This window comes from Drosophila subobscura, chromosome E (assembly GCF_008121235.1).
Source record: "Drosophila subobscura isolate 14011-0131.10 chromosome E, UCBerk_Dsub_1.0, whole genome shotgun sequence".
NCBI lineage: Eukaryota > Metazoa > Arthropoda > Insecta > Diptera > Drosophilidae > Drosophila > Drosophila subobscura.
In genome coordinates this window covers 14,546,419-14,573,818 of record NC_048531.1, presented here as the reverse complement: position 1 = coordinate 14,573,818, position 27,400 = coordinate 14,546,419, and the positions used below count along the sequence as shown (strand labels likewise).

Sequence of the window (27,400 nt, the reverse complement as noted above, 5' to 3'; positions counted from 1 at the left end):
GTCCCACAACTTTTTAATTGTCCTGCAAGATTTCTTCACATAATTTATACTTATTTTTCGTGGCCGAATATCCCGAGTCTTTAAGCCATGGCCAACACAGGGTACCCGCAAACTTATTAACTTTATTCCATGGCAATGCAGTTTGAATTTGCTGGCATTCTGGGTTGAGTACTGTCCACCGTCCCCCTGTCCTGTCCCATGATTGTCTGCAATTCATGGCAGATTTCGAATTTCATTGTTGCATTCCAAGCACTTTGAGCTGAAGCAAGAACTTTTTGCCCAGCGACCCTCGCCCAGAAGTTTCTTGTCCATCTTCATCGCCATCTCAGTCTCCTCGGTGCTGCCACTCCACTGCAGTCTGCTCCACTCGATGGCTGGGCTTTGCCTGATTGCAAACAACAATTCTCACTTGGGTAGCCAGCAGACCTCCCTGGGGTCTGAAGTTTATTATTATTTGGCTTGTTTCGCATTTTTCGTGGTTTTATTTACCTTTAAATACAGTTTCGCTGCACGAGCACGGCCATCGGCCATCGGCCATGAGTATGAGCGCGAGTGCGAGTGCGAGCATTCTCTTCCCTCGTTTGGTCTTTATTTACTTTCGATTTGATTGGTGGATTGGGGAGGAAAGTTTTTCGTGTATTTATTTAGTTTTAACAAACATATCGAGAGCTAGAGCAGAATATATCCCAGACCTTGATTGATTAGAACATTTATAATGCAACCAATCATCCAGAGTCCAGTCTACAGACCTGAGAACAGCCTCCCAATCGAAGGACACATTTCCAGAGTTTAACTGCCAATCTTTTTGCCTAATTTAGAATGGTATTTGAACCTTTTGCAGTGGTACAACTGGAATCTGTGCTCCTCCTGTGCATCTGTTTGCAGCTCCGTCTCTGCCCTGCAATTATTTTTCTAAAATGCAAAGTGAATTTATGGGCCAGTGGCTTGGGCAGAAATATGAAATTGTTGCACATTTTGTGGTTTATTTTCATTACTCTGCCATTGCCACCACAATATTCTGGATGCTGCTGAAAAACGAGGAGCAACTGGCTGCCAGTTGAAGCCACAGTCCTGATGGTTGCAACAAAAGTTTCGGTGCTTGTGGTTATCGATTGCTGGCGAATCACTGGCATTGTGGCAGCACAGTTCTAGGTATGCCCCCGGGCTCTTCTAAAGCTCAGCGCAAGTTCTCACCTCGAGGGGATTGTAATAAACAATGCACTGATTGAATTATATGCAGCCAGTCAATGCGGTTGCCAGCAGACAGATAGATAGCCAGCATCCAGCTGAAATCCATTAGTCAAACAAAAACCCCATCTTTGTCTTGGTTTTCAGTGCAGAGAATGAGTTTTAATTGAAGGGAAAATGCAGGTATATTTCGTTATTTGATACTAACTTTTTATTGCAAAACACTTTTACAAACTCTCATAAACTAATTAATTCATTCAAGCACATACACATTATTGTTTAGAATTATCACCTGGTTTCTCACAAAATTCAATTTTAATTCTTTAATTTAAATATCTCTCCGCTCTGGCCTGCTGCATCCTCCATTCGTATCGATACAAATTTAATCTGAACTAAATTGTAAATTAACATTTTCGCTTACTGATCACAATCGCTTCGCCAAGTGAAGTGGCGCATCTTTCCATTCATCAACAATCATCATTTCTGGGCTGATGAATGCAGATGCGTAACATACATATAGTGTCGGTTATTGTATATATTTGTAGTGTATAACTAGGTTAAGGTATTTCAAGTGGGTCTGTTGGATATTCATATATTTGTGTTTGTGCCTTACTCGTAGAGCGAGGGAGAGGATACTTTACTACAGCCACGCGTTAAGTAGTCGTGAATCGCTCCTATTTCTATCGTCTAATTTCTAGCATCCATCTAGCCAGCATCTAGAATTCAAGTTAAATACAGCATTTGATTTTTCGTATTAGTGTGGGGCGGCGTTCTGTCGGTTCTCTCGGTTTGTTGTGTGGTTTATAGTTTATGGTAACAATCAATCTTAATTGCAGTAAGAACATTCTGGACACATAAGCAAACATATTTATCCGCCTCCTTCTCGTGCTTCACTCCTTGAATTACTTTGACTTGGGAGGCGTCTTGGTCGTTCCTTTCCTCGAGGCCTTGTCGGTCTGTTAGAGCACCTTCTTGGAGGAATTTGCCGAGGATGGGGCTTGAGGCGATGCGCTTGCCGCGGCCGTTGGCTTATTCGTGGCAGGCGGTATGGCTGCTGTTGGAGTCGGTATCGTGGGCGGTAGGTTAATGTCCTTGGGCAGCAGCTTTTCCATCTGACGCTCGGCTGCCTCGCGGATCACGGCTTCTGTGGTGACATTGCCGGCACTCGCGGAAATGCCACCACCACCGCCGCCACTGCCACCGCCTCCGCCGGACGACTTGGGTGGACCTGAATCTTTCGAATCTTTTTGCGGTGCGCTGCGTTTAGGATTCGTTTTGTTATCCTCTGGGGGCTTTGGCGTCTCATCGCTCAGCTCCTTGGCGCAGTCCGTCAACGTCTTAGCCGTGTCTTGGAATGGGGCCTAAGGGAAAGGTCGGAATGATTACAATTTTGTGATGGGAATGAGTTTAGGATCAGCTTACTTCTGCCTTCAACTTTTTAGCTATGTCCGTGGCACCCAAATCGCTGGCAATGTCCTTGATCTCCTTGGCAGAGTCGTGAAGTCCATCCACCAGATTGGCCAGCTCCTTGTCCTTCTTGTCCACCTCAGCCTTGAGTTTCTCGGCATCCTTTAAGCTACGAGCAATGGCCCGCTCAATCTTCTCCTCTGCATGCAAAATTTGCTCCTTGTCCAGCAGACAAATGAGCTCATCGATGGCCTTCTCACTCAGCTTGATGTTGTCACGACCAATGGACTCCATCACCTGTGAAAATAGAAGATAAAGAAAGGGTTAAAATGGTGCCATCGAAAGGGATTCGTTCTTAATTGCCTTTCGTATTTCGTTGACGGTAATCACGCCATCCTTGTCGGCATCAAACTTGTCCAGCACTTGCTCGATATGCTTGAGGCGCGCATCGTCGCTGGTCTCCTTGAGCCGCTTAATGTTCTGCATGAGATCGTCGATGTGGACAATTTCCTCGTTGCGTCGCTTCGTTGCCTGCGTTGTCAGCAGCTGGGTAAACTCCTCCAGCTGCTTCTTGTCGATATTGGTGGCCTGGCTGTCGATGCTTTGGACAACTTTGGTGATTTCGTTCACGGAAATGGCACCGTCCTGATCGGCATCGAGCTTCACGAGCAAATCTTCGACTACCTTGAAACGCTCGCCGTCGGATGCTTCGCGCATGCGCTTGATGGTGGCCACCAGCTCGTCAATGTGAACTGTGGGCTGGCGATCTGGGCTGGCTTCAACCTCCGCGCAATCGATGGCATTCGCCTGCTTGATCTGCAGCTGGCGATGCTCCAGATCGTTGAGGACACCGTCCAGCTGGGATATCATCTTGTTGACACGATTGTAGAGCAGCTTGGCAGCTCGGCTCTCGCGCACCGGCTCCTTGACCACCTGCCGCACCTCCCGCAGCTCCTCCACGTCCTCCTTGTAGTCTCGCAGCTCCTCCTTCAGCTCCTTGATGGTCTCCTTCTCCACGACCATCTGCTTGTCGGAGGAGAGTGTGTTCAGTGCATCGGAGAGCATTTGTACGTCCGTGGAGGAGATGCCCTTGTCCGAGTCGGAAGCCACGGGCACGGGCGCTTCCTTGTGCTCCAGAGTACGAGTGGCGCTTGTCAATTGCTCGGCAAACACGTACGGAGCGGGCTGTTCATCCTTGATAGCTGTGCGCTTGGCAATCACCTCTTCGTGCTCCTCCTCGCGCTCTTCCTGGATCTTGCGCTCCTCCTCCTTGATGATCTCAATCTTCGTCTTGTTGTCCACCTTGCCCTCGCTCTCGCCAATGGCATGACGCGTGTGGGCACCCACCGCATCCGGCAGCACCCGCATCGTCTCCTTCAGCTTGTCCGTGGCATTGCCCTGATCGGAGATGAGCATGGCGCGGGACAGCAGCAGCAGCGTGGGTGGAACCTGTTCGTTCAGCGACAGATCGATCCACTCCTTCAGCTGGGAGCGCAGGCGTTCTTCGGTGAGACCGTACGCCCTCATGCCACGCGCCTTGCAGGCCTGCTGCAACTCAATCAGATCCAGGGTGTCCACGCCCTCGCGCACAATCACCCGATCGTCGGTGGCCAGGGAGCGCAGCTTGAGGCGCAGCTGGAACCGCAACAGATTACTCGTGCCAATCGTGTTCAGCTCGAGCACACGGCAGAGGGCCGCCAGTTGCTCCCGCGAGAGCGAGTCGAGGGTGATCTCATCGTCGAAGCGTTTGGCAAACTTGATGATGTCATCGTTGCTCACATTCTCACTGGGATGGCGAATCCTGTTGAAGAAGGCCTCGAACTGCTTGGCCTCCTCGCTGCTGTGCTCCTTATGCTGGACGGGCATTTGGTCCAGGGTCTTTTGCAGGAACTTGGCCACCTCCAGGCGCACGCCCAGCGACTGCCTCAGCTTCTCCTGCTGATCCTTGGCCGTTTGGAACGTGGACGGCAGCATGCCTGGGAAGAATTTGATGAAAACCGGCAGCAAAAGCTCCATGAACGGCACCACAATGAACACCGAGAAGGGAATCAATCGGAACAGATCGGATGTTGTCCTCTGGAGCTGCTTATTCTCACGTCTGGTGAGACTCTTGCCGTTGAGCACGCGCCACAGAAGCTTCGAGCAGATGGCCACATCAATGAAGAGCAGCCGAAAGCCATGGTAGTAGTGGACCAGCTCCTCCCAGATGCGCAATCCCAGGGATTTCTTTGGTTTGGCCACCGACTTATCCGGCGCTTGGGTCAACGAGGTCGCCGTCGATCCAGCTGCGTCGGCGGACGTTGCGTTCTCGTTAACATGCACCCCGGCAGAGGCTGTGGCTGCAGCGGCTGCCGTCTTTGTCGATGCCTGGCCATTGGCCACCTCCTTCATGATCTCCTCCACCTTCTCCTTCTGCTGGTTCTTCAGCTTCTTGACCGTAACATCGATCTTTGAGGTGGACGACTCGAGCAGGGATCGACTCGAGTGCAAATGTCGAAATCCATGGCCCGTATAGTTGTAGCCGTACCTAAATACTGACTCATGCTGAAACAGTTTGCCCGGATGCGCCAGTGTACGCAGTGAGGCACTGCTGGCCGATGTGGATCTCCTCCGAGTGTGTTCGCATTCCCCTCCAGTAGCCACATTCGTGTAGTCGGCGGTGCAACAGGCACAACTGCTCGTCTTTAGATCTGCAAAAGAGGTCGAAAGATATTGTTAGTGAAATATTCCACAGAGGCATCTCCCAGAGCAATGGCCAAAGTAACAGAAACGGAATTATGTCCATCGGACATTTCCGATTCACGTTTCTTCACCTTTTCCCAAGGTCTCCCCCACAACGCCAAAAAGAAAATAAAGGAAAAAAACAGTTCAATAATCTCAAACAGCCGGCGAATTGTGTAAGCACACAAAGAAGGAGACGAAAAAACAAAATAAATTATTAATCACGTCGAGCAAAAATAGGAAAAAAGTTTGCAGCTGATAAGTAGGATAGGACTCTGACTCTGCCTCTAGTGGGCTGTGCACTGGGCCCAGACAGAACGAGTTGATAGCGCTGATAATACGAGCGGCGAAGCGAGAAGCGACACTTGAATTAACACCTGGAGCTTATGTAAAGCGCAAATACTCTGAGAACCAATTGAGCGAAACCCCCAGAGAGAGGGAGAGCACTGGGAATATTCTCTTTTCGCTATAAATAAACAATGTGGCAAACATTTAGAAATGTGCGAAAACTGCACTTTTTCGACAATTCACTTTTGCTTTTCTCATTTCTTTGTGCTTCTGCTCACATTTGGCAATCGATCAAGGTAAATGTGAAACTCAAAAGAGGAGGAGGAGGAGGAGAAGGCACACACAACGTCCAAGCGTATTTTGACCGAAAATAGGCGAACAATTTCGATTATGAACCTTGAAAATGGTTCTCATGGGACTGTACACATTGCTGGTGGCGTCGCATTGTCTGTGCTTCTACCTGTCGCCGGCACCTGCCCCTCCCTGACCAGGAACCTCTCTCTCCATTCCCATTTCAGGTCTACAAAATCAAAAGAATATTAGAGAGAGCTTGTCCTGAATGGGTTAACCATTGGTCAGCTGACTGACGAAATCTTGCTAAGCGTGACGATAAGATTTATTTTATAGACTCGAGGCGAAACATTCAACAGAATTATCAATTTTTATGATAATTTCGAATTCAAGTCGCTGCCGCTCTAGAGGGAAATTTATAAATGGGGAAGGGAAATTTGAGCACAAATCAGCTGGTCATGAGAAATGCAATCAAAACAAACACACACACACACAAGCAGGGCGCTGCGACGCACAAGCACACGCATGCACACACACAGAGACGGGGCCCTTCGCACAAACAAAATCAATGGAAAGTTTTGAGCCATATCGTGATTATCGGAACTTACAGCGTGTATAGAAGCCCTGAAGGTGGTAATTCGTTTTCAGAGTCCTTCCCTCGCGGCGCAAAAGTGCATTCATGTTGATGCTTTTAGCCTGTGGGGCGGTTCGGGGCGGTGCTCTGCTTTTGCCAATCCGAATCCAAAAATGTTTTCAATTGTAATTTTGAATTTTCAACAACGCTTGATGGTTTCCTTGCCTTTGCTGTCGTCAGGTTTTTGTGTCCTTTTAGTTCTTGAAGTTGCTTCTGCTTATGTCGTTTCCTTTGGCGAAATTGATTGCGTTTCCTACGTATAAAAGTAAATGGATTGAGTTAGCTTATGTTGCGCTCTTCAGGCTGGGATGAGAATTCAACTAATTTGTACATCTGCCACCACACATATTCACACTATTTTGGATTGCAACAAAAAATGTGCTAACAAGTTGATCTTTAGACACACGCACTCGTTTAGCCAGCGTCGACGTCATCGACGGAATATCGCGCGATCTAACTTTTTTTTGTTGTATCTGCTTTCCCCTCTTTTCTTTAAAATAACATTACACAACTACAGCAACAATTTCGTTTTCTTTTCGATTCTCGTGTTCACAAATTTTATACGTGCTTGTGTCAACCGGTTGGTCACGGTCCCATTACTAATGCAGATTTGCGGTTAAACATAAACACCGAATATTGCAGCAACATTCATTTTACCATTCATTTATTTTTATTTTTTTATTTTTACCACTATCGATTGTGGCTACTATCGATGTTTTTCCAGCCCTAGTTTCCAGCAGATATATCGATAAAATATACCAAAATATTCCTTCTCATTTTAAAAATATTCTGTAGTCGTAAATCATATTCCTCGATTTTGGTGTTCTATGTTATATTACTATCTTGCAACGACTTTTAACACTGAAACAATAATTTAATCCGATTGAAGGATCAATTTGGCATATTATAAATACTCCTATTTTATGGGCACGTAGATTATTTAAAAATAGCGCGCGCAACAAAAGTGGAGAAGAAATTCAATTGTTATCCTGAAATGGAAAAGGAACATAAGTAAATATAATAATACGCTCGGTTTGGGGGGCAGTTATTCTATATTTTCAACAAAATTGGGGCTGGACTCTGGTTTATACATTGAAATTACTCCTTACTTTTGCTAAGGAATACCGGATAATGATGAAAAAATCATCATTATCACCGATTTCTTTAATTTGATCTATTTCGTTGAGAGAACAACACTGATTTATTCATTATTTCATTAAATCGAGCCTGAGATTTCCAACAGTTCTTCAATTCGAGGATATCCATCCCTCCAAGGGTACTGCACTGTTGCTACGCAATTTTTGCCGTTTACAATTCCCGAAGCTCAGGTTAAAATGTTGGCCGATAATGATTTTGATAGCATTGATGAATTGTACTTTTTACTATCGACTATTTGGGCGGTACATTCGAATAGAGGCAGGGAAAAATGGATTGGGTCATGAGTATTTGATAATAATCCCATCCGTAAAAAGTTTCTATTTAAATTTAAAATCGATGAGTTTTTTAATTGCCGGCAACGCAGTAATTGCACGCAGTATTTGATTTGTCATTAGGGCAAAGAAAAAGCAGACACTGTTTTGCTGTCGTTTAATGATAACTATCTGCTATGCATTTGGCACCCACCACCCATATATAGATAAAGGATTTCCAAGCTCCCACTTCATTCAATTGCAAAACGTCGAAGAGTAAACTTTAAAATGTGGCTGCGGATATTGTTTACACTCGCCCTGACAATCAGTTTGGCTGAGGCTACGGCTTTGGGGAACATTGTGAAATCTCTAAAGAGGGAGCTGTCGTTTCGGTCTATTCTCCTACTGCGAAATGAATATGATGCCGATTCCTGCTGGACACGAGAGGACCTTCCCCAAGACATTCCCATCTTGAACCTGAATGCGAATCAAAGTCTTTATCTAAAGCAGATATTCAACTCTGAGATTCTGTCCATAGTTTGTCTGAACCGCAGTGAAGGCGACACTATGGAGGCTCTCTACAGAAATCTAGAGGATATTCGATACACTCCAACCATCCTAATGACCCAATCGGATACCAATCTCAGTGCTTTGTTCGAGGATTGTCGCTACCACAAGATGCTCAATGTATTGGCGCTGAAGGACTTAAATCCCGAATTTGTCTACAGCTATCGGGCCTTTCCTTATCTGCAGGTGGTGAAGCGTCGAGTGTCCCACATCCGTCGCTACTTTGAGCCACAATTAAGAAACATGCAGGGAGCCCGAATCAACGTTTTACCCGACAACATTATGCCTAGAACAGTGGTCTATCGGGATGCTCAGGGACGTCGTCAAATGACCGGATACCTAGCGCACCTAACGGAGAACTTTGCCAGCACATTAAACGCCACCATGAATATCTGCTGGGAATATGCGCCTGAGGAAGATGTCATCAATAAAACTACGATGGTCAAACTGTCAAACGACGGATTTGTGGACTTTCCCCTTGTCATCACCGGTACTGACGACTTCCGATACAGAGATATTATTGTAATGGAGATCTCCAGTTGGTTTCTGATACTCCCCACTGAGGCGAACACCCCACGGGCGCGTCTCTTCTGCAAGACTGAGGCCTACAAGCTGATGCCTCTGATAATACTTCTGGCTCTAGTACTCAGCTATGCCCAGCGAGTGGAAGAGGGTCTGGGTCCCAGTGTAAGTTTGGGCAGCGTTTGGGAATATGTCCTGCATGGTGTCTTGGCCCAACCACTTCTGCTGCCCCATGGTCCCTCTTCGAGGATCATCTATATTTATGGCCTTCTGTTTTTTGCCAGCATGCTCTCGTGCAACATTTTCAATGTCAGTCTGGAGACGTGGCTGGTGCATCCACCGGTCGATCGTATGATTCTCAGTTTCCAGGACATGCGATTGGAGCAACGGAAAATTCTTGTTTATCGGCCCGAATACTTCGTCATACAGAAGATTTTCGGTGAGGAAAATTTCGAGAAAATAAGGGACATCTTTGAGATGACCAACTCCTCGAAATATTTCCAAATGATGCGAGGCTCCATGAACCCCTCCTATGCATATCCCATAACCACCACCTTGTGGCCACTTCTTCAGCTGGGACAGTCCAGGCTGACGCGTCCCATCTTTCGCAGGTCCAAAGAGATGATATTTAATCCGCGCGTACTCTTGGCCCTTCCCCTGCCGAAAGACTCAATCTATCGCGAGGCCTTCACCCATTTCCATTTGCGCACCCACGACAGCGGGCTATACACACTGTGGTTCAGACGAACCTTCAAAGAGCTCCTTGTAATGGGTATGATGAGCTACCAGGTGGACAATAGCTCCGAGCCATATAAGGATCTGGTGTGGGGGGATTTTATCTTCGTTTGGATGTTGTATGTTGGAGGCATCTTCGCCAGCCTGTTCGTTTTTCTTGTCGAGATTTTTTACTTTAAATGGAAGCGAAATACGATTAATAATTGAGAAATTTACGAGTTATAATCCCACAATTAATAGATAATAAATATTTCTTGCAAGCTTAAGTGAAAGTGAAAAATAAATGAATAGCTTGATGGGGTTTTTTGTATCAATAATTAGTTACAGAATATATCATTAATGGTATCTTGCGTAGTCAAGAAGCTAGAGGGATACGTTGCAAGTAGCTGAACACAAAACTGAGTGCGAGACTGGACTTAATACTAATTAATCATCTAATTAGCTCACTGCCAAAGGCGCCAAAGGACACCGAGCGAGACTCCCGACTCCGACTCTCGCTCAAGAGGTTGTAGCATGAAAGGATTTCAGTTTTTAATTGCCGGCCTTAGCCATAGTTGGGTGGGTTGTCGGTAGGGCGCAGCCCGACTGTCGTTCATTGATAACAATCTGCCATGCAGTTAGCCCCGACCACCCATATATAGTTTAAGGACTTTCAAGCTCTCACCTCATTCAAGTGCAAAACGTGGAAGAGTAAACTTTAAAATGTGGCTGCGATTATTGTTTACACTCGCCCTCACAATCAGTTTCGTTGAGGCGCAGCGTGTGGACTTGGGAAACATTGTGAAATCTCTGAAGATGGAGCTGCCATTTCGGTCTATTCTCCTGCTGCGAAATGAAAAGGATGCCGATTCTTGCTGGACACAAGAGGACTTTCCTCAAGACTTTCCCATTTTGAACTTGAACGCGAATCAAAGTCTTCATCTAAAGCAGATATTCAACTCAGAGATTTTGGCCATGGTTTGTCAGAACCGCAGTGAGGGCGACACCATGGAGGCTCTGTATAGAAATTTACAAGATATTCGCTACACTCCAACCATCCTAATGACCCAATCGGATACCAATCTCAGTGCTTTGTTCGAGGATTGTCGCTACCACAAGATGCTTAATGTGCTGGCCCTGAAAGACTTTGATCCCGAATTTGTCTACAGCTATCGGGCATTTCCTCATCTGCAGGTGGTGAAGCGTCGAGTGTCCCACATCCGTCGCTACTTTGAGCCACAATTAAGAAACATGCAGGGAGCCCGAATCAACGTTTTACCCGACAATATCATTCCTCGAACAGTGGTCTATCGGGATGCTCAGGGACGTCGTCAGATGACGGGATATCTCGCGCACCTAATGTGGAACTTTTTCAGCACATTGAATGCTACTATGAATATCTGCTGGGACTACGTGCCAGAGGAGGAGAGCATTAATAAAATGTCGATAACCAGCCTTATAGAAAACGGAACTGTGGACTTTCCACTGGTCGTTGCCAGTGCTGGCACAGAATACCCGGACGCACATAACATTGTGATGGAGCTCTCCAGTTTGTTTCTCATACTCCCCATGGAGGCGAACATTCCACGGGCGCGTCTCTTCTACAGGATTAAAGTGTACCAGCTGATCCCCTTATTAATACTTGTGGCTCTTGTGCTTAGTAATGCTCAGCGCCTGGAGGCAGGGCTGGGTCCCAGCGTAAGTTTTGGCATCATTTGTGACTATGTCCTGCGTGGATTCCTGGCCCAACCACATGTGCTGCCTTACGGCCTCTCCCCGAGGCTGATGTTTATCTATGGGCTTCTGTTTTTAAACACCATAACCGTGTCGAGCATTTACAATGTCAATCTGGAATCGCAGTTTGTGCATCCACCCATCGATCATCAAATTCAAAGTTTCCAGGACGTGCGTTTGGAGCATCTAAAAGTTCTCGTTATGACGGTTGACTTTCACTTCATAAAGAAGATTCTCGGTGAGAGAAATTTCGAGAAAATAAGAGACATCTTTGAGGTGACCAACTCCTCGATATATTTCCAAACGATGCGCAGCTCCCTGAACCCCTCCTATGCATATCCCATAACCACCACCTTGTGGCCACTTCTTCAGCTGGGACAGGCCCGGCTAACACGTCCCACCTTTCGCAGATCTCGGCACTTGGAGTTTTGCAGGGTTATGATTCTGGCTCTGCCCCTGCCAAGGAACTCAATCTACCGCCAGGAATTTAAAAACTTTGTCGACAATGCCCGCGGCAGTGGTCTGTACACGCACTGGTTCAGGCAGACCTTCAATGAGCTCATTTGCTTGGATAAGATCAAGTACAATGTGGACAATAGCAGCCAGCTCTATCAGGACTTAAAGTGGGAGGACTTTTACTTCATTTGGTTGGCATATATTGGCGGCATTTTTGCCAGCCTGCTGGTGTTTCTTGTGGAGGTTTTGCATCGCAATTAATTAATTTCTAATTATAATTTAAGTGCAATAAACACAGAAAGTCTTGTCTTGGTTGAGTTTTTCTTAGACAAAGACAAACGTTAAATGTACTTGCAAGTCATGGAAAACTATTGCTCCTTCAGCTATCAGCTATTAAGAAGGTAATTGTCCAAGCATTGGAACCCATAATTGCCGTGAAGTCAGCAGCTATCTTGGCCGCTTGACAGACACGAAAACTTCATTCCTGGGCAAACATTTGAAGCGTGAAGAACATTAGGATGTCGCTGGCGACTTTATTCTGCTTAATAGTTTCCCTCAGTTTTGCGGAAGCACAGGAAGTGGCTTTGGTGAACATTCTGCAGGCGCTCAAGGCTGAGGTCTCCTTTCGCTCAGTGCTCCTGCTGCAGAACCAGACCGACAATTGCCTGACCACAGGGGATCTCGACATCGGTATTCCCATTCTAAACTTTGATGCGAACCAAAGCTTCAACATCAAGCTACGTTTCAACAAGAATCTGCTAGCTCTGGCCTGCTTGGACTCCGAGGGAGCAGCGGGCACAATGAGCGCTCTGTATGCAAATCTGGAGGAGTTTCGCGAAACTCCGACACTCCTAATGGTCACGCAGGCAACAAATCTCAGCGAAGTCTTCGCAGAGTGTCGTTTGTACGGCATGCTAAATGTCTTGGCTCTGAGGGGCGCCGATCGTGAGCTCATCTACAGCTTTCGGGCCTTTCCTCAAGTGCAGGTGCTGAGACGTCGCCTGGGCGACATTCGTCGCTACTTTGAGCCGCAGGTGAGAGATCTCGCGGGTTACCAGATCGGCATCTTACCATACACCGTCTTGCCGCGCTCTTTGATCTATCGAGATGCAAGCGGGGAGCGTCTGATGACGGGATACCTGATTCAGTTCATCAGAAACTTTGCCAAGAGCCTGAACACCACTGTGCTGTATCTGTGGCACCTTATGCCGCCGAATGAGACCCCGCAGCAGGATAGTATAGTTCTCACAGTGAATGAGAGTCATTTGGATTTTCCACTCGCCCTCTCCAACCTCGATCCGGAGCCGTTCCTTGGCAGCAGTGTGCTGGAGGTTTCCAACTGGTTTCTCATTCTGCCCGTGGAGCCAAATGTGCCGCCCTCCAGCCTCTACTTCAACCTCAAGGGATGGCCCTACTTTCTGACGCTGATGCTGCTGCTGGCCCTGCTGCTGGGCAATGCCCATCGCCTGGACTCGGGCATGTCGTTCGTATTGAGCTTCGGGCACATCTTCGGCGACCACGTGCTGAGGGCCATCCTAAGCCAGTCGTTTGTGTGGCCGCGGCGCCTCTCCTCCAGCCGCACTCTCCTCTACATCCTGCTGATGGTGGCAGGCATCATCATTAGCACCTTCTACAGCGCCAATCTGTCAACGTTGCTGGTCGATCCGCCAGCTGCCTATCGGATACGCAGCTACGAGGATCTGCGCATTAACCGCCTGAAGATCCTCCTCGCGGAACAAGAGACGGCCCTGATGAACGTCACCAACAATAAGAAGTTCCACGAGAACATGGACATCTTTGAGATAATCCCGTCGACTGTGGAGTTTATGGCCAAGAGGAGTGCGCTGAACCGCTCCTATGCCTACCCCGTGACCAGCACCCTCTGGCCATTTCTACAGATCAAACAGTCCCACCTGCGGCGTCCGATCTTTCGCCGTTGCCAGGAGATGTTATTCCTCGAGTTTATGCCACTCACCATACCCATGCACAAGAACTCAGTCTATCGCCAGGTCTTCAATCAATATGTGGCCAACACGCACGCCAGCGGACTCTACGATCTGTGGTTCAGGCAGTCCTTCCGCGAGTTGGTACGCATGGGAAAGCTCAACTACAGCGAGGAGACAGACCACGAGACGTATCACGATCTCATATGGGAGGATTACATCTACATTTGGTTCGTCTACATCGGAGGAACTCTCAGCAGTTTGCTCTTGTTTGTGCTGGAGTTGATGGTCGCTCAGAGAAATAATTAATTAAATGTTTAATCAGCGTCTATGGGGAAGAATAAAAACAGCAGCCGCAATGTCGCAATTTCAAACACTTTTTGCAAAAGCATTTTTATTTCAAGTTTCACACATTTGTATCTCTGCTCACTGCATCTTGACTTTCATCATTAAATGTTTATCCGTTTTTTTCGTTTTCGTTTTCTTGTTCTTGTTCATTTTCTTGTCTTATTTTCGGTTTCTTGTGTTTTTTTGTTAATAAGTAGTTATTTTTTAATATTTTATAATTAGGATTTTTGTTTCAAATGGAATTACATATATAATGCATATATCATGCGCCGCCAGTGTCTTGTCTGTATTATCCTTTCTTCTCTTGCGTTGTGTGAGGTGTGTGGTGTGGTGTGGGTTTTCGCTATTCATTGAAACGAGTGGGGGCAGGGTCAGGGTCGACCGATTCCGTGCCCCAAAGCAACGGCTTAAGAATGAACAAATATTGTGAATTAAGTGAATGCAGTTGTGTATTTTTATGTTTTTCTCTCATTTAGCAAAAAAGTGCAAAGTGAGTTAATTTTGAATGCATTTAATTTAATTGTGTTGTATGAGTGGAGGAGGCTGCTTCACGCTTGGAAAATTGCTTTGATTCTGTGTGTTATTAATCATTAATTTTGGTAAGATTTCGTACTGTCTAAAAACGTAGAACTATAAAAGGGTTCTCTCATTTTGGGGGCTTTTCTTGTTTCGTTTTCGTTTTTGTTTTTCTTGTTTATTTGTTCTCGTTTAAGGTAAATTCTGCAAAAGCAATTACCAAAAAATTAGGGTTTCAATTACAATTATAATTTGTAATAATGATAAAAATGTCGCATTTGCTTGGCAAAGGAAAAATAAATCTTTTCTTTCTTTTGTTTTGTTTTAGTTTTGCTTTTTGTTTTTTGTTCTTGTTCTTGTTTTTTGTTTTTGTTTTGTACATTTGCATAAATATTATTCAATTGCATAATTTTCATTTGTTTTTTCGTTTTCTTATTTGTGTGTGTGTTTGTATTTGTAAATTCATATTGCATTCAAGTGTCTGTGTGAGTGTGGGGGTGTGTGTTTTAATCCTAAAACTACCATTTTCCTGAAAACTATAGCCAAATTCATTGCCGCTCCGATAGCGGTTGACACATTCCCTTGGGAATACGCTCGCGCTTGATCGAAGATACCATTCGTATATGTATCTATGTATGGGTGGAACTTAGGATCGAACAGAAATGAAATGAGGAATAAATATGGTTAAATGAGGGGTTACAATAACTATGTGCCATGCCGTCCTATATATTTCCTTCGTTTATAACTATTTTCATGTAATTTCAAGTGTTGTTGTCCATCTTGTCCATTTCGGGTACTGTTTTCTTTTTTTTAACTATACATTTTGTGTGTGTAGTGTACGTACGAGTATTTTCTAGGCGCAAAATTTTAATTTTACAAATTTCGTGTGAGTTTTGCTCGGTTTTGGTTTTGGTTTTTAATAGTTTTTCTCTTCCCTTAGTTTTTGTTTTTCTCTCTTTTCTTATCTTTCGTTTCGTTTTCCCCGTTTTAGTATTGGTTTTCTGTTCTTGGAAACTTGTTTAAAAATTAAGCTCAATAATCTTAAATTATTTATGTATTTCTTTTTGCTTTCTTTTTTCTTTCGGGTTAAATTTGTATACACGCCACCGTGGCCTTTGCTCAAACTATTTCCATATTAGTGTCTCATTTCGTGCCTTGTATCCATTATAATAATATTCTAAAAAAGTTTAAATATTGCATTGTGTACACCCCTGGTATTGGTTATATTCAATTCGATTTAGTTTTAGTTTAAGTTTCTTTTCCTTGCTGTCCTGCTGCTCTGTGTGTTTGTCATTTTAGGTTTTTGTTTGTTTTCTTTTGTTATTTGTTTTTTGCTTTTTTTTACTACTGGAAACAATTTACACTTAGTTACAACACTGTCTTGTAATTGCTAAAATTTGTAATACTCATGAACTCTCCACAAGAGATGGATGCATTTTTTTCGTTTCTGTCCTATTCTTTCATTTTCATTTTCTTTCCTTGTCATTTCGTTTTTTTCATTTGTTTAACTTGTAAATTACGTGTAGGTTGCACTTGATTTCTTCGTCAAAGGATTAGCATTAGAGTAGAGTGGGGTGTGTGTGAGTATTATAAACGCCTTTTAACTACGGCGTGTAATGGGGTTTTACATTATTTTTAGTATATATATGTCTAAATGTATATACGTTGAGTGAGTGCATCAATTGTTAATAGAGGTTACATCAATTATATTTATATATATCTTTTTTTTGTTTTGCCTTTTCTTCTTTGTTTTTTTTTGTGTTTTTTTTTCGTTTTGTTTTATTTAATATATATTTATGTGTTTGTGTAAATATTGAAATTATGCCCAGGATCGTCTCTGGGCGTGGCTCTAGATGCCAACGCTTCTTCAATCTCTTCTACTTAATTATGCTGCCAGAGGGGGGGAATGGGGATGGGACAGTGCGGGGGTATGGGCTGTGGTGTATGTAAATACATTCAAGAAATTTATAGTGTACGCAGTGTGTGTGTTACTTTAGGCTAGAAGCTGACTCCGCGAGAAGCATTCTCTTCTTCGCTGCTTACTAAGTTCAACAGTAAAGACAAACATCTAATTCCAAAAAAACGCTAGTGAATGTTAAGAAACTGTTTGCTGGGGGATAGTCTAGTCTAGTGCCTAGAAATCCGCTTCTTTGAATGGGAGCTAGAGTTAGAGTTCGAGCACGAGTTCTTGGCTTTTCGCTTTTGTGTTTCCGATCTTGTGTCTCTTTTATAAATTTCAACTGTGTTGCAAAACGTTTGCCTACATCTAATTGTCATCAATGTGCCGGATCCATGCCTTTCCTTTCCTTTCCTTTCCCTTCGGTTCCTTTGCGTTCCTTTCCTTGCTGCCTGGATGTACGTTTCGCTGCACAATATATAATTTCTTCGTAAATATCTATATATGTTGGTATATATGTATGTGTGGTTGTATATTTTATGTATGTAGGTTCCAAGTAAACTCCTCCTGTAAAATCTGCTGCCTTGCTGCCAATCGTCGTTCCGGGATCTAGTAGTAGAATATTTGTCCGGCCTTCTGGCGCTTACGCTCCTCCAGCTTGCGATTGATCTCCTGCTGCCGCTCGGCCTTGCTGAGTGCACGGGCCACGTACAAGAACTTGTTGTCGCCCAGCTGTTTGCCATGGAGTCCAATGACGGCGGCCAGCGCCGATTGTGGATTCTCAAAAGCCACAAATCCGAACCGGCGTGAGCGTCCCTCCTCGTCGAGCATCAGCTGCAAAAGTATTACAAAGGGAAACATCCTGTTATCATCTCTATACGAATTCGATGGTAAACAAATCAAGCTGTCAATAGGGGCTCCCGCTCGTGCTCGCGCCTATTCGGACCACTGCATTCAGACGCAACTTCCTTGGGGCTGTGCGGCCGGGCCGGGTCAGACCTGGCCGGCCCTCCCCTGTCGGCGTATTCCCGCGACCCGCGAGCACTGGGCATGCGCACGGCAAAGTGAAAGAGCGAATTTAAGAGCGGATAGTGGGAAACTGTGCCACATGGCTTTCCATCTGCAGTCCGCTCTCGCCCACAATCCACCCACACATGGACATCACCCACGCCACGCGGACAAGCTGGCCGGGAGGACGAACGAACGGAGGGGGACGGTGACGGAAGGGGAATGTAAGGTTGTAAGTAGACAATCAAGACATAACGAACCTTGTGACTGGTGATGCGCCCATAGGGCTCGAACATCTCGCGCAAGTGCTGCTCGGTGAACTCCTCGCTGAGATTCTTCACGTACAGATTCTTGAAGTGGGTCGCCTTCTCCTGCTCACGGTCCCGCCGAGGAATGAACTTGACCACATGAACCTTCTGATTATTGCACAGCATTCCATTGACCTTCTCGATGGCCGCGCGGGCGGCTTCCTCCGAGTCGAAGTGCACAAAGCCGTAGCCGCGCGAGTTGCCATCCTCGTCCTTGGCCACATTGCAGTTGAGAATGTTGCCGAACACCGAGAAGGTGTCGTACACCGCCTTGTTGTCGATCGACCGCTCCAGATTCTTGATGTAGATCTTGCCGCTGTCCGGCGAGCTGGCGCTGCTCCCAGTGCTACCGCTGGCCAGCGCTCCAGCTGAGTGCGACGAGCCGGTGGTGTGCCCGCTGGTCACCGAACTATGCCCGTGCCTGCCGAGCACAGCCGCAGCGGCCAGGTGATTACTGGCCGCATGGCCACCGCCGACATGACCCAGGTGACCGGCTGCAGCGTGGTGATGCAGCTGCTGCTGGTGATGTGCAGCGGCCAGCGTATGGTGGTTCAGCGCCGGCTGCTGCTGGTGATAGTTCGCCGGGTTGCCACGGAACGTCATCGAGTTGACGAACATGATGGCTGGCTGTTTGTGGAGCGTGGTGGCAGCTAATAAGTTGCAGGTGCTGTAAGGTGGTGTGTGGCTGAGAATTTTGACGGTCTTCGGCAGCGCGCTGGTGGTATTTTGTTGACTTTGCTCTTGTTCCCTGAAACACATACACTGATTGTTAGACTTTACTTCGAAATGCAAACAAAACGAGAACTTATTGTTGGAATATACTTGGGGGAGATATGCAACCAAAAATGCCCTAATTGTTAGAATGCATGAAAGTTAAATTTAACATAGATTGGGCAAAAGAAAAATACTCTTTGTGGGAAATACTAAAATTCTCTGAAAAAATCGTTTTTACCGTCTCTCTTTCTCTCTCTCTTTGTACTTTTTCTGACTTTCACTTACTTTCACTGTGGCTTAACTTACGCGGACACGCTGCAAACGACTGGATGCGACTTGATCTTCTTAATTAGTTATTAGTTCCTAAGCTTAATTCTTTATTATTTAATTTTTGTTGTATTGTATGCAAATTGTCGCTGCTCCTTGCGTGCATGGCAGTGTGACCGCGGAATTATCGATAAAATATACCGGCAGACCCGCAAAAATATACCAGAATACACCTTCTCGTTTTAAAAATATACCGTAAATATACCGTGGTCTTAAATCATATTCCTCGAGTTTGATGTTCTACTTGATATTACTAGCTTGAAAAGTTTTTAAACACTGAAACAATAATTTAATCCGATTGAAAAATCAGTTTGGCAGATTATAAACAATCCTTTTTAATGGATTGTATACTTTATGACCTTATGTTTAGGTAGAACTATAATGGGTTCGGTCCTCCCCCGCCCTTTGCTGGCCTAATTAGCTGCTGCCACTCTCTCGGTGCAGCTCACAATTGCGTTGCACCGCCTATCGACTACCGTCTATCGATTACACGCCGGCACAAAATAGTGCATTTGTTTAAACAAATGTAAATAAACACTGTATTTAAAAATTAATGTGGACATGGACCGGGAACGCATAGTGGCGAGTCCATCGGCCAGCGATTCCAATTCATCCGTGCACTCCCAACGCCTACGCAGAAGAGATAAGCGTAGGCGGGACAATGACAATGCTTCCACCGATCATATAAGTATAGTCGCGGAAGTGGCCAACATCTACAAAGCGGATCTCCAGGACAGCTTGCTGGCGCTTCAAATGCCACAGAAGAACCGATTTCTAGAGCAGAGCAACGACTTTATATCCGTGCACGATCTCCTGCTCAGTCAAGATGATTACAGCATCCCGCAGGAGCAGGAGGAAGCAGCGCCAGTGCCCATTTCTGAGCTGATATTACGAGACTTTTGCTCATCCCCCACATACGAGGAGGAGGAGGATGAACCGATCTATGACTCGCCGCCGTGGTTTCGATTTCGAAAGAAACGAATAAAAACCTACAGCCGAAAGCCGCCAACCAGGAAGGAGCCACCAGTTGCCACCCACGAAGATGAAGAGGATCGTATGAGCTGCTCTTCCGGTCTGTCGGTGCAGGAGGATCACACAGCCGCAGCGCATGTGCCACCGACGACAGCACTGTCTGAATTAGATGCCAACAGCTCACAGAAGATTTGCGAAAATCTTCTAAATTTAAGTGAATATTTCTCCCTAAGCAATCCCAGTCCAAAGCCCAGCAAGGCCACTGCTGGTATTCACAAAGCGATAGCTGCCAATACGAGCATTGATCTACCCATAAAACAAGAGGCAACATTGCAGAGGAAGAATGTAGATTCGGATTCATCTGTTGAGTGCACAACTGTTGAATGTGCAAGTCGGGAGCTGGGAGACGAACCCTCTGATGTCTGTGATAACAAACGACCCCAAGGTAAGGAGGCAATCATTACAGTGCTTCTATTACAACAAATTGTATTTTAAGGAAACGAAACAAACACACTTTTCGGCAAGAGTGGGAGAATTCGTAGGACATGCTTGGGTAAGACTTCATGCCCCTCCAATTACGAGCGATTCGATCTATCAATTTCCTTACAGATTCCAAGGTTTGTGAGGACTGGTCCGAAGGTGATTCGTTTCTGGTGACTTACAACACCGAAAAGATGCCATTGGATGATGATGAACCTGAACAAACGGATAATTCAGATGAACAGCCAACCAAGGGCTCGGAAACCAACGATCCGAGCACTCAATTTACATTGGAAGACATCCCAATAAGTGAGTGGCAAACGACAATGGATGTTCCCGATGTTTCAAATTGCAAAACTGAAGCGCCGCCTGATCAGACTGTCAAATTGGAGGAGACGGTAAAAATTGAAGCCGAGTTCCTCCACTGCATTTCGGACTGGGAGCCTTTGGATATTCCCGAAGGCATTGCATTCCGAACAGCTTCAAACAAACCGATTGAGGTGTCCGAGGAGATGCAAATGAAGGCAGCCAAGCTACTGGCAGACGTCGAAGCTGGAGAATGGAAGCCAATGGATACTGGAGAATCTGTTGGATTCCGAACTGCCTCAAATAAAACCATTGAAGTCTCTGAAGAGAACGAATTGAAGGCAGCCAGGCTACTGGCAGATGTCCAGGCTGCAGACCAAATGAGCAAAATAGAAATAAGTGATACTCAGTTCCTGCAAGACATTCATTTAAGCCAATGGCCAGCCATGGACGTTCCAGAAGCTGTGGAATTCCGAACAGCCTCAAACAAATGTATCCAAATATCGGAGGAGATGAGGCTGAAAGCTGCCAAATTAATAGCTGAAGTTGAAGCAGGAGAAGTAAGCAAACCAGAAACTACAAGTAACCATCAAAACCCAAAAGAAATTGTAGTCAGTGAATGTCAGGAAATGGCTGGCTCAGAGGTTTTCGGCTTCCGAACAGCCTCCAACAAACGGATTGAAGTTTCTGAAGAAATGAAAGCAAAGGCAGCTAAATTAGTAGCCGATGTGGAAGCTACTAACATCAATGAATGGAACCCAATGGATAATCCTGAAACAGTTGCTATTCAACCAGCTACCAATAAATATATCCAAGTATCGGAGGAAATGAGACTGAAAGCTGCAAAATTAATAGCTGAAGTGGAAGCAGAATATGTTAGCCAACCAAAACCTTCGAGAAGTCAAACCCACAAAGAAAATAACTTAAATGCGTGGCAGGATATGGATACTTCAGAGGTTTTCGGCTTCCGAACAGCCTCCAATAAACCAATTGAGATTTCCGAGGAGATGAAAGCGAGAGCAGCCCAATTGTTAGCCGAAGTTGAGGCAGCAGACTTTAATGAATTTAATCCAATTGATAAATCTGAAACATTTGGATTCCGCACAGCGTCCAACAAACACATTCCAGTTTCGGAGGAAATGAGAATGAAAGCTGCCAAACTAATAGCTGAAGTCGAAGCAGGAGATGTAAGCAAACCAAAACCTTCAAGCAGTGGAAATCTCCAAGAAATGTGTATAAATGAGTGCCAGGAAATGGATGCCTCAGAGTTTGTCGGCTTCCGAACAGCCTCAAACAAACCAATCCAAGTTTCTGAGGAGATGCAAGCGAAAGCGGCCAAGCTGCTGGCTGATCTACAAGCTCCAAGTGACGCACAGTTTCTGCAGGAAATGGACTTGGCTGAGTGGGAGGCAATGGATATCTCTGAAGTGTCGGTTAACGAAAGGCAGCCCAGTGATATTCCGCAAAAAGTTGGCTTCAAAACAGCCTCAAATAAGCAAATCGAAGTCTCGGAGGAGATGAAAGCGAAAGCAGCCAAATTGATAGCCGATGTCTACGCAGAACCAATAAATGAGCCAATTCAGAAGAGTCATCAGGCAGCTCCTTCAAGCGGTGCCCAGGAGGTAGTGGATGAGGCATCAGTTGGGGCTGCGGTTCCTTTGAATTGTGATCCTGAATGTCAGTTGGAATTGTCAGATTATCATTCCGGTGATGATTTCAAAGGTTTCCAATTGGACGACTGCCAGCCCATAGACTTGCTTGACCTCAATGTCTTTCCCAGACAATCACAGAAAGCAGAGCATAAAGCTGACTCAAAATCTGTGACACCCAAGCAGCGACGGGAAACTTGCGAAGGCATTCCCTCTAGCAAGCGTCGACGACGGCACGCAGACACTCAGAAACTTTCAACCACTCCACAGAAACACGGCAGGCAGCTCTCCAAAACAACGTCGTGTCACAGTGCCCTGGAATCGCCAATCAAATCACAGAGCGTACCCGACTCTCTGTCACAACTGGGGGCGCGTTCCCCCCTCGATCGCATCACAAAGACTTCCGTGATTGCTCGAAGGAATCTGCTGTCGCTTAGCAGGCGACGCAAGCGGGTCAGCACCGTTGGGGATGAATGCCCGGCCCAACCCACTGACACTGTCACTCCGGTTAAGCCTCGCTTTGGACCGATGTCTGCTTCGACGAGCACGCCGCTGGCAAACAGGAACATTAACATAGTGGAAGAGGATGTTTCGCCCATTTGCATGCCTCCGCAGAAAGCTCCCCGCATTGGCCTGAGTCGTAGTCGCTATTAGTCAATGTTGTTATTAGATTTCTACTGAATGCCCAGTCCTATGCCACTGGTTGGCTTCATATCCAGAACTTCCCAAGTGAGTAAAAAGATAACAAAAGAAATTGTTTAATTAAACAGAACAATACTCGTAAATTCGTGATGTTTCAGGGCATTACATAGCATAGATTAGGGCAAAGCAATTGGACACATAATTTGATACCAATTAAGACCTATTGTGGTGGCGCTGCTTGACCAATTCCAAGACAAAGACCAGCACGGAGAGGGTCAAGCCAGCGGCCCACAGGAAAAATGCAATGAAATAAAACTCCAAGTCATAGGCCTTGGCCGCGGGCTCCTCGTCCCGCATCAGAGTGAGCAATCCAGTCTTAATCATAGTTCGCCAGGTGTCCATCTTCATCTTGTCCAGAATGCCATGCTCCTGGATTCTCCTCGCGTATTCGTTGAACACTCTCAGATAGGGCAATCTATTGGATACCACATAGGACTCGAGGGCCACGCCAATGCTCTGGCGGATAACCTTGGAGCGAGGAGTCTTCAGTAGGTACTGCTGTCGGAGTAGCAGCTCCATGCGATCCTCATAGAGGCAATACATGTAGCGGCTATCGAGGCCATTGCGCAACTTTTCCAGCGTGGGGAGATCCGTGGAAAGACTGTTCCTGAGTACAGGCTCGGGCAGAAATGTTTTCGTCTTAAATGTCGCTAAATAGTAGTCGTCGTGCAGGGTGGGATAGGGCGCCTTCGCCAGGCTCTCCAGTGTGGTGTACTGTGGCTCGTACAGTCCTGACGTTAGCATGCTCGAGAGCATCGCCAGATAGACATTGGTCAGAATGAATCCACTTAACGTTAGTATCAGATACGTCAGCCAGTCCTGCCACACTGAGATGCGCGTCTCATGGTTTGAGATGTACAGAAAGTGGCACAGGCTGCGCAGAAAGCAGACACCCATTTGACGACGCTGCCGTCCCGAACGGACAACGAAGAGCATGATCGTCACATAAAATACTGTGGCCACCAGGATTAGCCAGAGGCTCCAACCGAAGGGCTTGGCAAAGTACAGATACCTGGCGATGGGTGGGGCATGCGGCACCACGAAGTATTCATTCAATATCGAAATCGGCACCGTGGACTGCACAGGCCATATGAGATCTCTCGGATAACTCACAAAGTCGATTTCCCTGGCAAAGAGCAGTGCTAGAACGCCCTGGTAACGGTCAATCACCTCGCCCTTTGGCAGCGGCACTTCCACCAGTGTGGCATTGTAACGTACCGCGAACTCCTTGAGTCCGTGGTACAGGTAGCCCGTCCGCACCAGTCGATTCTTGTGGTCGACAGAGGTAAAGTCCCGCGGGGAAATGTTCGTGATGATTGTGCGTATGGGAAAGCCGTAAAAGTTGCGTATCTGCCGCTCCCTTGCCAGATATTCCGAGAGATTGAAGAGTTGCACGGCCCGGATCGAGGGATATGGCTGATAGGTGTAGAGCTTGCCCCGGTGAATCAGTAAAACCTGCAGAAATCCACTCTGATAGCAGTAGGTAAAGATTTGCTGCTGCTGCCACGACGTGGGTTCCTCTCGGCACACGAACGCAATTTGAAGCTGATGAAGCTCACCCAGCAGCTGCGGCAGGTGCTCAGCCACCGCAGGATCCAGTTGAGATTGACCCAGATAGACCACGACTAGAGCTCTCTCGGTAATGTTTCCCGTCAGTCGATAGCTGCATACCTTGGATTTCAGTTCCAGTTGCATCTGTGGCGTGCCTAAGGCCTGAAGAGTGTCCGATTCTCCCCCATATTCCTCAAAGTTAATAAAAACGTTTAGCTCCATTCCGAGTGCACGATTAAGTGCTAGAAGCTCTGCTGTGGGACTTGAGATACCATCAGGAGCACCGAAAATTGTAGAAATAACCAACACAACCAGCAACGAGAACATTTTGATGGGACTTCAAGTGTCGCCTATCCTTTTTATAGGAATGTTTTAACAGCAACATGATTCGACAATATCATGTCGTTCCTGCACGTGTGAGCTACAGACAGTCCAAACTAATTAGCCGTGAAACACCATTTAATTAAATACTCCCAATAATATGTGTGATTACCATTAGGCACAATGTTTATTTTTCTAAACAAAAAGCGAGTTGCATTTGAATATACATAAATCCTTGTTGCATTCATTTTGTGTTGTAAGTGTAATTGATTGAATTTAAATGTTAGAACAGTTGGTTTCAGTTGGTGATTATCCTGGTGAACGCGCGCAATTAAATATAGAAATTATAAAACAGAGTATGGGTACTCTTACGCACTTCTTGGCGGCACATTTAAATATTTCATGTACCTGCTGCCTCCGTCGTTTTCCAACACCATCACTTACAACATATCGCGCGTTAGCCAACACTTTCATATGTGCAATAATCCAGCGTCCAGAAAATAAATAAAGTGTAAATAGAGTCGGGGCGCAGGTAAAAATATTTATTTTGCATTACATAAACTCAATTCTGTGTGTGTCGCATTCCGTAAACAAAGTGAAAGCGATGGAAAGTCCATCAAACAGGTGCGCTGGCATTTGTTTACGGCACTGCATGGAATATACAAAAAACAACAACACAACTGCATTTAATGGGAAAGTTGTGTTTACTTTTTTCCAAAATTGTTTAAAGTTTGCCATAGCTTCGCCATTGAGAAATGGGAAGTTATTGCTGATAAGCTCGGTGCTTGTTGTGTTCTTGCGATAATTAAAACTTGTAGTTCACTCTTCTTATGCGATTAAATTTTACTTTGAAGCTTTGAATTCATTGCACGCATACATACACACACATGCATACATACAGCATATAGTACAAATTCGTATGGGTGTGCACTAAAGCGAGAATAAATAGTGGAGAATTTTGTATACCCTCTGAGAGAGCTTCAAGGCCTTGTTATCTCTTTGAACAGAACATTTTGAAAATGTGGAACAGTTTACTTTAAGAACTCTGAATGTTCGTAAATGTAGCATTAATATGTTCCCAAATATTTGCATTTCACTCGTACACTAAATAGCGTAATTGGATATGGAATAACAAGCTATTTCTGTACTTGTGGAAATATTTGTATGGTATGGGAGCCATAGGAACGATCACAGAGTTGAACTAGAGAGAGTTTCCCATTTTTGAGACCGTGAAAGATTTTGAGAGTATGATAAAATCAAAAACGTATCAAAATGTCAGATCGTTGTTGGTGGAATTTACAAACATACAAATACTTTTTCGGAATATATGGAAATAAATGTGTGTGTACGCCCCCACATTCGTAAATTCTCGTTGAACCATCCATATGTACATAAACAATCGCAGTCACAATCGGGAGAAGAGAAGAGTAACGTTACGTTCGTCGTCCCATAGCCACTCGATTACGTTCTGGCAAATAAATTAGTCGCAGCTGAGTACGTTCTGTTCGGTTTTAAACAATTTCTCTGTTCTTGCTGTATTCGGGCTATTGTCATCTGTGTGAGCTATTGAAAAGACACGTCAGTCGGCCAGGCAATAACTCCGCAAAAACTGCAGCTGACACCATTCTTCTCTCCATTCTTTATTCGGATCTTTGCAGTGCAACTCCAGCTTAAGTTCAACTCGTAGTTTCCGTATAAACAACCCAGTGAAAACCGAATTCAATCCATCCACCATGTCTGACGATTTCGATGGCTGCGAGTGCGTTTGGTCGCACGAATTCGCCATGCAGCGTCTGATAAACTTTGTAAGTTGATTTTCCCCTGCAACGGGTATCCCTTTTTTGATATGATACGATCCTTTGCGGTAGATTCGTCAAAACCAGAACACCTGCACAGACACCGAGTGCATCGACGGTGAGTGGACGCTGCGTCATTGCTATTTCAGCAGCGGCCTCTGACCTTCTCATGCATCTCAATTGCAGTTAGCGGACGCTTGCAGCCGACTGGATCGGGGACAGCTGATGGCAATGGCTTCCTCATTGCTATGATCTTCATGATACTGGCCATGTTTATGTACATTGTGAATCCGGGCACCTGGGGCCGTCTCGGTCTGAGGAGCAACACCAAGAACCCGCGCCGTGACAACAACCAGGATGGAGCTCCGCCTCCACCCCAGCCGCCGCCACCGGCCATCAACTAGAGGGCCGCTCGGTACGCTACGTTGCTGGACACCTAAACAATTTGCATTTTTTGGTTTTATCATTACGAGCAGTTAGACAAAGAACACAACACACGCAAACACCCACAAACGATTCCAGAACAGGGAGATCCGTGCAAATACGTAATATCAATTCGATTTGGCCTAGTTCATGGGATCAGACAAAGATTAGATCAATTAAACAAAACAGCAGCCACACATATGTATAT

General features: G+C 45.6%; 6 protein-coding genes across 9 annotated transcripts; 3 read left to right on the top strand and 3 right to left on the bottom strand.

The window, feature by feature from the left end:
• Positions 1–1,388: 1,388 nt before the first annotated feature.
• On the bottom strand, positions 1,389–6,799 carry LOC117890296 (mitochondrial proton/calcium exchanger protein). Its single transcript, XM_034795064.1, has 4 exons — positions 6,504–6,799; positions 2,959–5,285; positions 2,611–2,892; positions 1,389–2,549 (listed from the first exon to the last, which is right to left on the bottom strand). The coding sequence occupies exons 1-4, from the start codon at positions 6,574–6,576 to the stop codon at positions 2,148–2,150; spliced, it is 3,084 nt and encodes a 1,027-aa protein (XP_034650955.1). The 5' UTR covers positions 6,577–6,799; the 3' UTR covers positions 1,389–2,147.
• Positions 6,800–12,449: 5,650 nt separating this feature from the next.
• On the top strand, positions 12,450–14,183 carry LOC117889754. The gene has a single exon (XM_034794200.1). It carries the CDS (start codon positions 12,450–12,452, stop codon positions 14,181–14,183), a length of 1,734 nt encoding a protein of 577 aa, XP_034650091.1.
• A 1,511-nt stretch (positions 14,184–15,694) lies between these two features.
• Positions 15,695–19,105, bottom strand: LOC117890562 (polyadenylate-binding protein). 2 transcript variants are annotated; one of them, XM_034795495.1, is made up of 3 exons: positions 18,951–19,105; positions 17,904–18,699; positions 15,695–17,469 (listed from the first exon to the last, which is right to left on the bottom strand). In XM_034795495.1, exons 2-3 carry the CDS (start codon positions 18,567–18,569, stop codon positions 17,245–17,247), a joined length of 891 nt encoding a protein of 296 aa, XP_034651386.1. In that variant the 5' UTR covers positions 18,570–18,699; positions 18,951–19,105; the 3' UTR covers positions 15,695–17,244. The 2 variants fall into 2 exon arrangements, with proteins under 2 accessions (XP_034651386.1, XP_034651387.1); XM_034795496.1 differs by having other exon boundaries at positions 18,972–19,094.
• Positions 19,106–19,454: 349 nt separating this feature from the next.
• LOC117891078 (breast cancer type 2 susceptibility protein homolog) lies at positions 19,455–23,150 on the top strand. 2 transcript variants are annotated; one of them, XM_034796258.1, is made up of 4 exons: positions 19,455–20,409; positions 20,461–20,517; positions 20,574–21,272; positions 21,927–23,150. In XM_034796258.1, exons 1-4 carry the CDS (start codon positions 19,554–19,556, stop codon positions 23,051–23,053), a joined length of 2,739 nt encoding a protein of 912 aa, XP_034652149.1. In that variant the 5' UTR covers positions 19,455–19,553; the 3' UTR covers positions 23,054–23,150. The 2 variants fall into 2 exon arrangements, with proteins under 2 accessions (XP_034652149.1, XP_034652148.1); XM_034796257.1 differs by having other exon boundaries at positions 20,574–23,150.
• A 94-nt stretch (positions 23,151–23,244) lies between these two features.
• LOC117891079 lies at positions 23,245–24,946 on the bottom strand. Its single transcript, XM_034796259.1, has one exon. The coding sequence runs from the start codon at positions 24,872–24,874 to the stop codon at positions 23,255–23,257; it is 1,620 nt and encodes a 539-aa protein (XP_034652150.1). The 5' UTR covers positions 24,875–24,946; the 3' UTR covers positions 23,245–23,254.
• Positions 24,947–26,350: 1,404 nt separating this feature from the next.
• Positions 26,351–27,386, top strand: LOC117890264 (small integral membrane protein 14). Of its 2 annotated transcripts, XM_034795022.1 has the most exons (4): positions 26,351–26,467; positions 26,632–26,778; positions 26,842–26,887; positions 26,956–27,386. In XM_034795022.1, exons 2-4 carry the CDS (start codon positions 26,707–26,709, stop codon positions 27,171–27,173), a joined length of 336 nt encoding a protein of 111 aa, XP_034650913.1. In that variant the 5' UTR covers positions 26,351–26,467; positions 26,632–26,706; the 3' UTR covers positions 27,174–27,386. The 2 variants fall into 2 exon arrangements, with proteins under 2 accessions (XP_034650913.1, XP_034650912.1); XM_034795021.1 differs by lacking the exon at positions 26,351–26,467 and having other exon boundaries at positions 26,526–26,778.
• Positions 27,387–27,400: the final 14 nt, after the last annotated feature.

What these genes read in the sequence shown, in the direction of transcription:
- LOC117891079 (XM_034796259.1), bottom strand. Translation starts at nt 24,874, where the DNA reads ATGGAGCTAAACGTTTTTATTAACTTTGAGGAATATGGGGGAGAATCG.
- LOC117891078 (XM_034796257.1), top strand. Translation starts at nt 19,554, where the DNA reads ATGGACCGGGAACGCATAGTGGCGAGTCCATCGGCCAGCGATTCCAAT. An exon ending in TGATAACAAACGACCCCAAG is followed by an intron (nt 20,410 to 20,460) that starts GTAAGGAGGCAA and finishes TTGTATTTTAAG; the next exon opens with GAAACGAAACAAACACACTT. An exon ending in AATTCGTAGGACATGCTTGG is followed by an intron (nt 20,518 to 20,573) that starts GTAAGACTTCAT and finishes ATTTCCTTACAG; the next exon opens with ATTCCAAGGTTTGTGAGGAC.
- LOC117890562 (XM_034795495.1), bottom strand. Translation starts at nt 18,569, where the DNA reads ATGTTCGTCAACTCGATGACGTTCCGTGGCAACCCGGCGAACTATCAC. An exon ending in GGCGCATCACCAGTCACAAG is followed by an intron (nt 17,470 to 17,903) that starts GTTCGTTATGTC and finishes ATACTTTTGCAG; the next exon opens with CTGATGCTCGACGAGGAGGG.
- LOC117890264 (XM_034795022.1), top strand. Translation starts at nt 26,707, where the DNA reads ATGTCTGACGATTTCGATGGCTGCGAGTGCGTTTGGTCGCACGAATTC. An exon ending in TGCAGCGTCTGATAAACTTT is followed by an intron (nt 26,779 to 26,841) that starts GTAAGTTGATTT and finishes CCTTTGCGGTAG; the next exon opens with ATTCGTCAAAACCAGAACAC. An exon ending in AGACACCGAGTGCATCGACG is followed by an intron (nt 26,888 to 26,955) that starts GTGAGTGGACGC and finishes TCTCAATTGCAG; the next exon opens with TTAGCGGACGCTTGCAGCCG.
- LOC117890296 (XM_034795064.1), bottom strand. Translation starts at nt 6,576, where the DNA reads ATGAATGCACTTTTGCGCCGCGAGGGAAGGACTCTGAAAACGAATTAC. An exon ending in CCGTCAACGAAATACGAAAG is followed by an intron (nt 2,893 to 2,958) that starts GCAATTAAGAAC and finishes CTATTTTCACAG; the next exon opens with GTGATGGAGTCCATTGGTCG. An exon ending in CTAAAAAGTTGAAGGCAGAA is followed by an intron (nt 2,550 to 2,610) that starts GTAAGCTGATCC and finishes CCTTTCCCTTAG; the next exon opens with GCCCCATTCCAAGACACGGC.
- LOC117889754 (XM_034794200.1), top strand. Translation starts at nt 12,450, where the DNA reads ATGTCGCTGGCGACTTTATTCTGCTTAATAGTTTCCCTCAGTTTTGCG.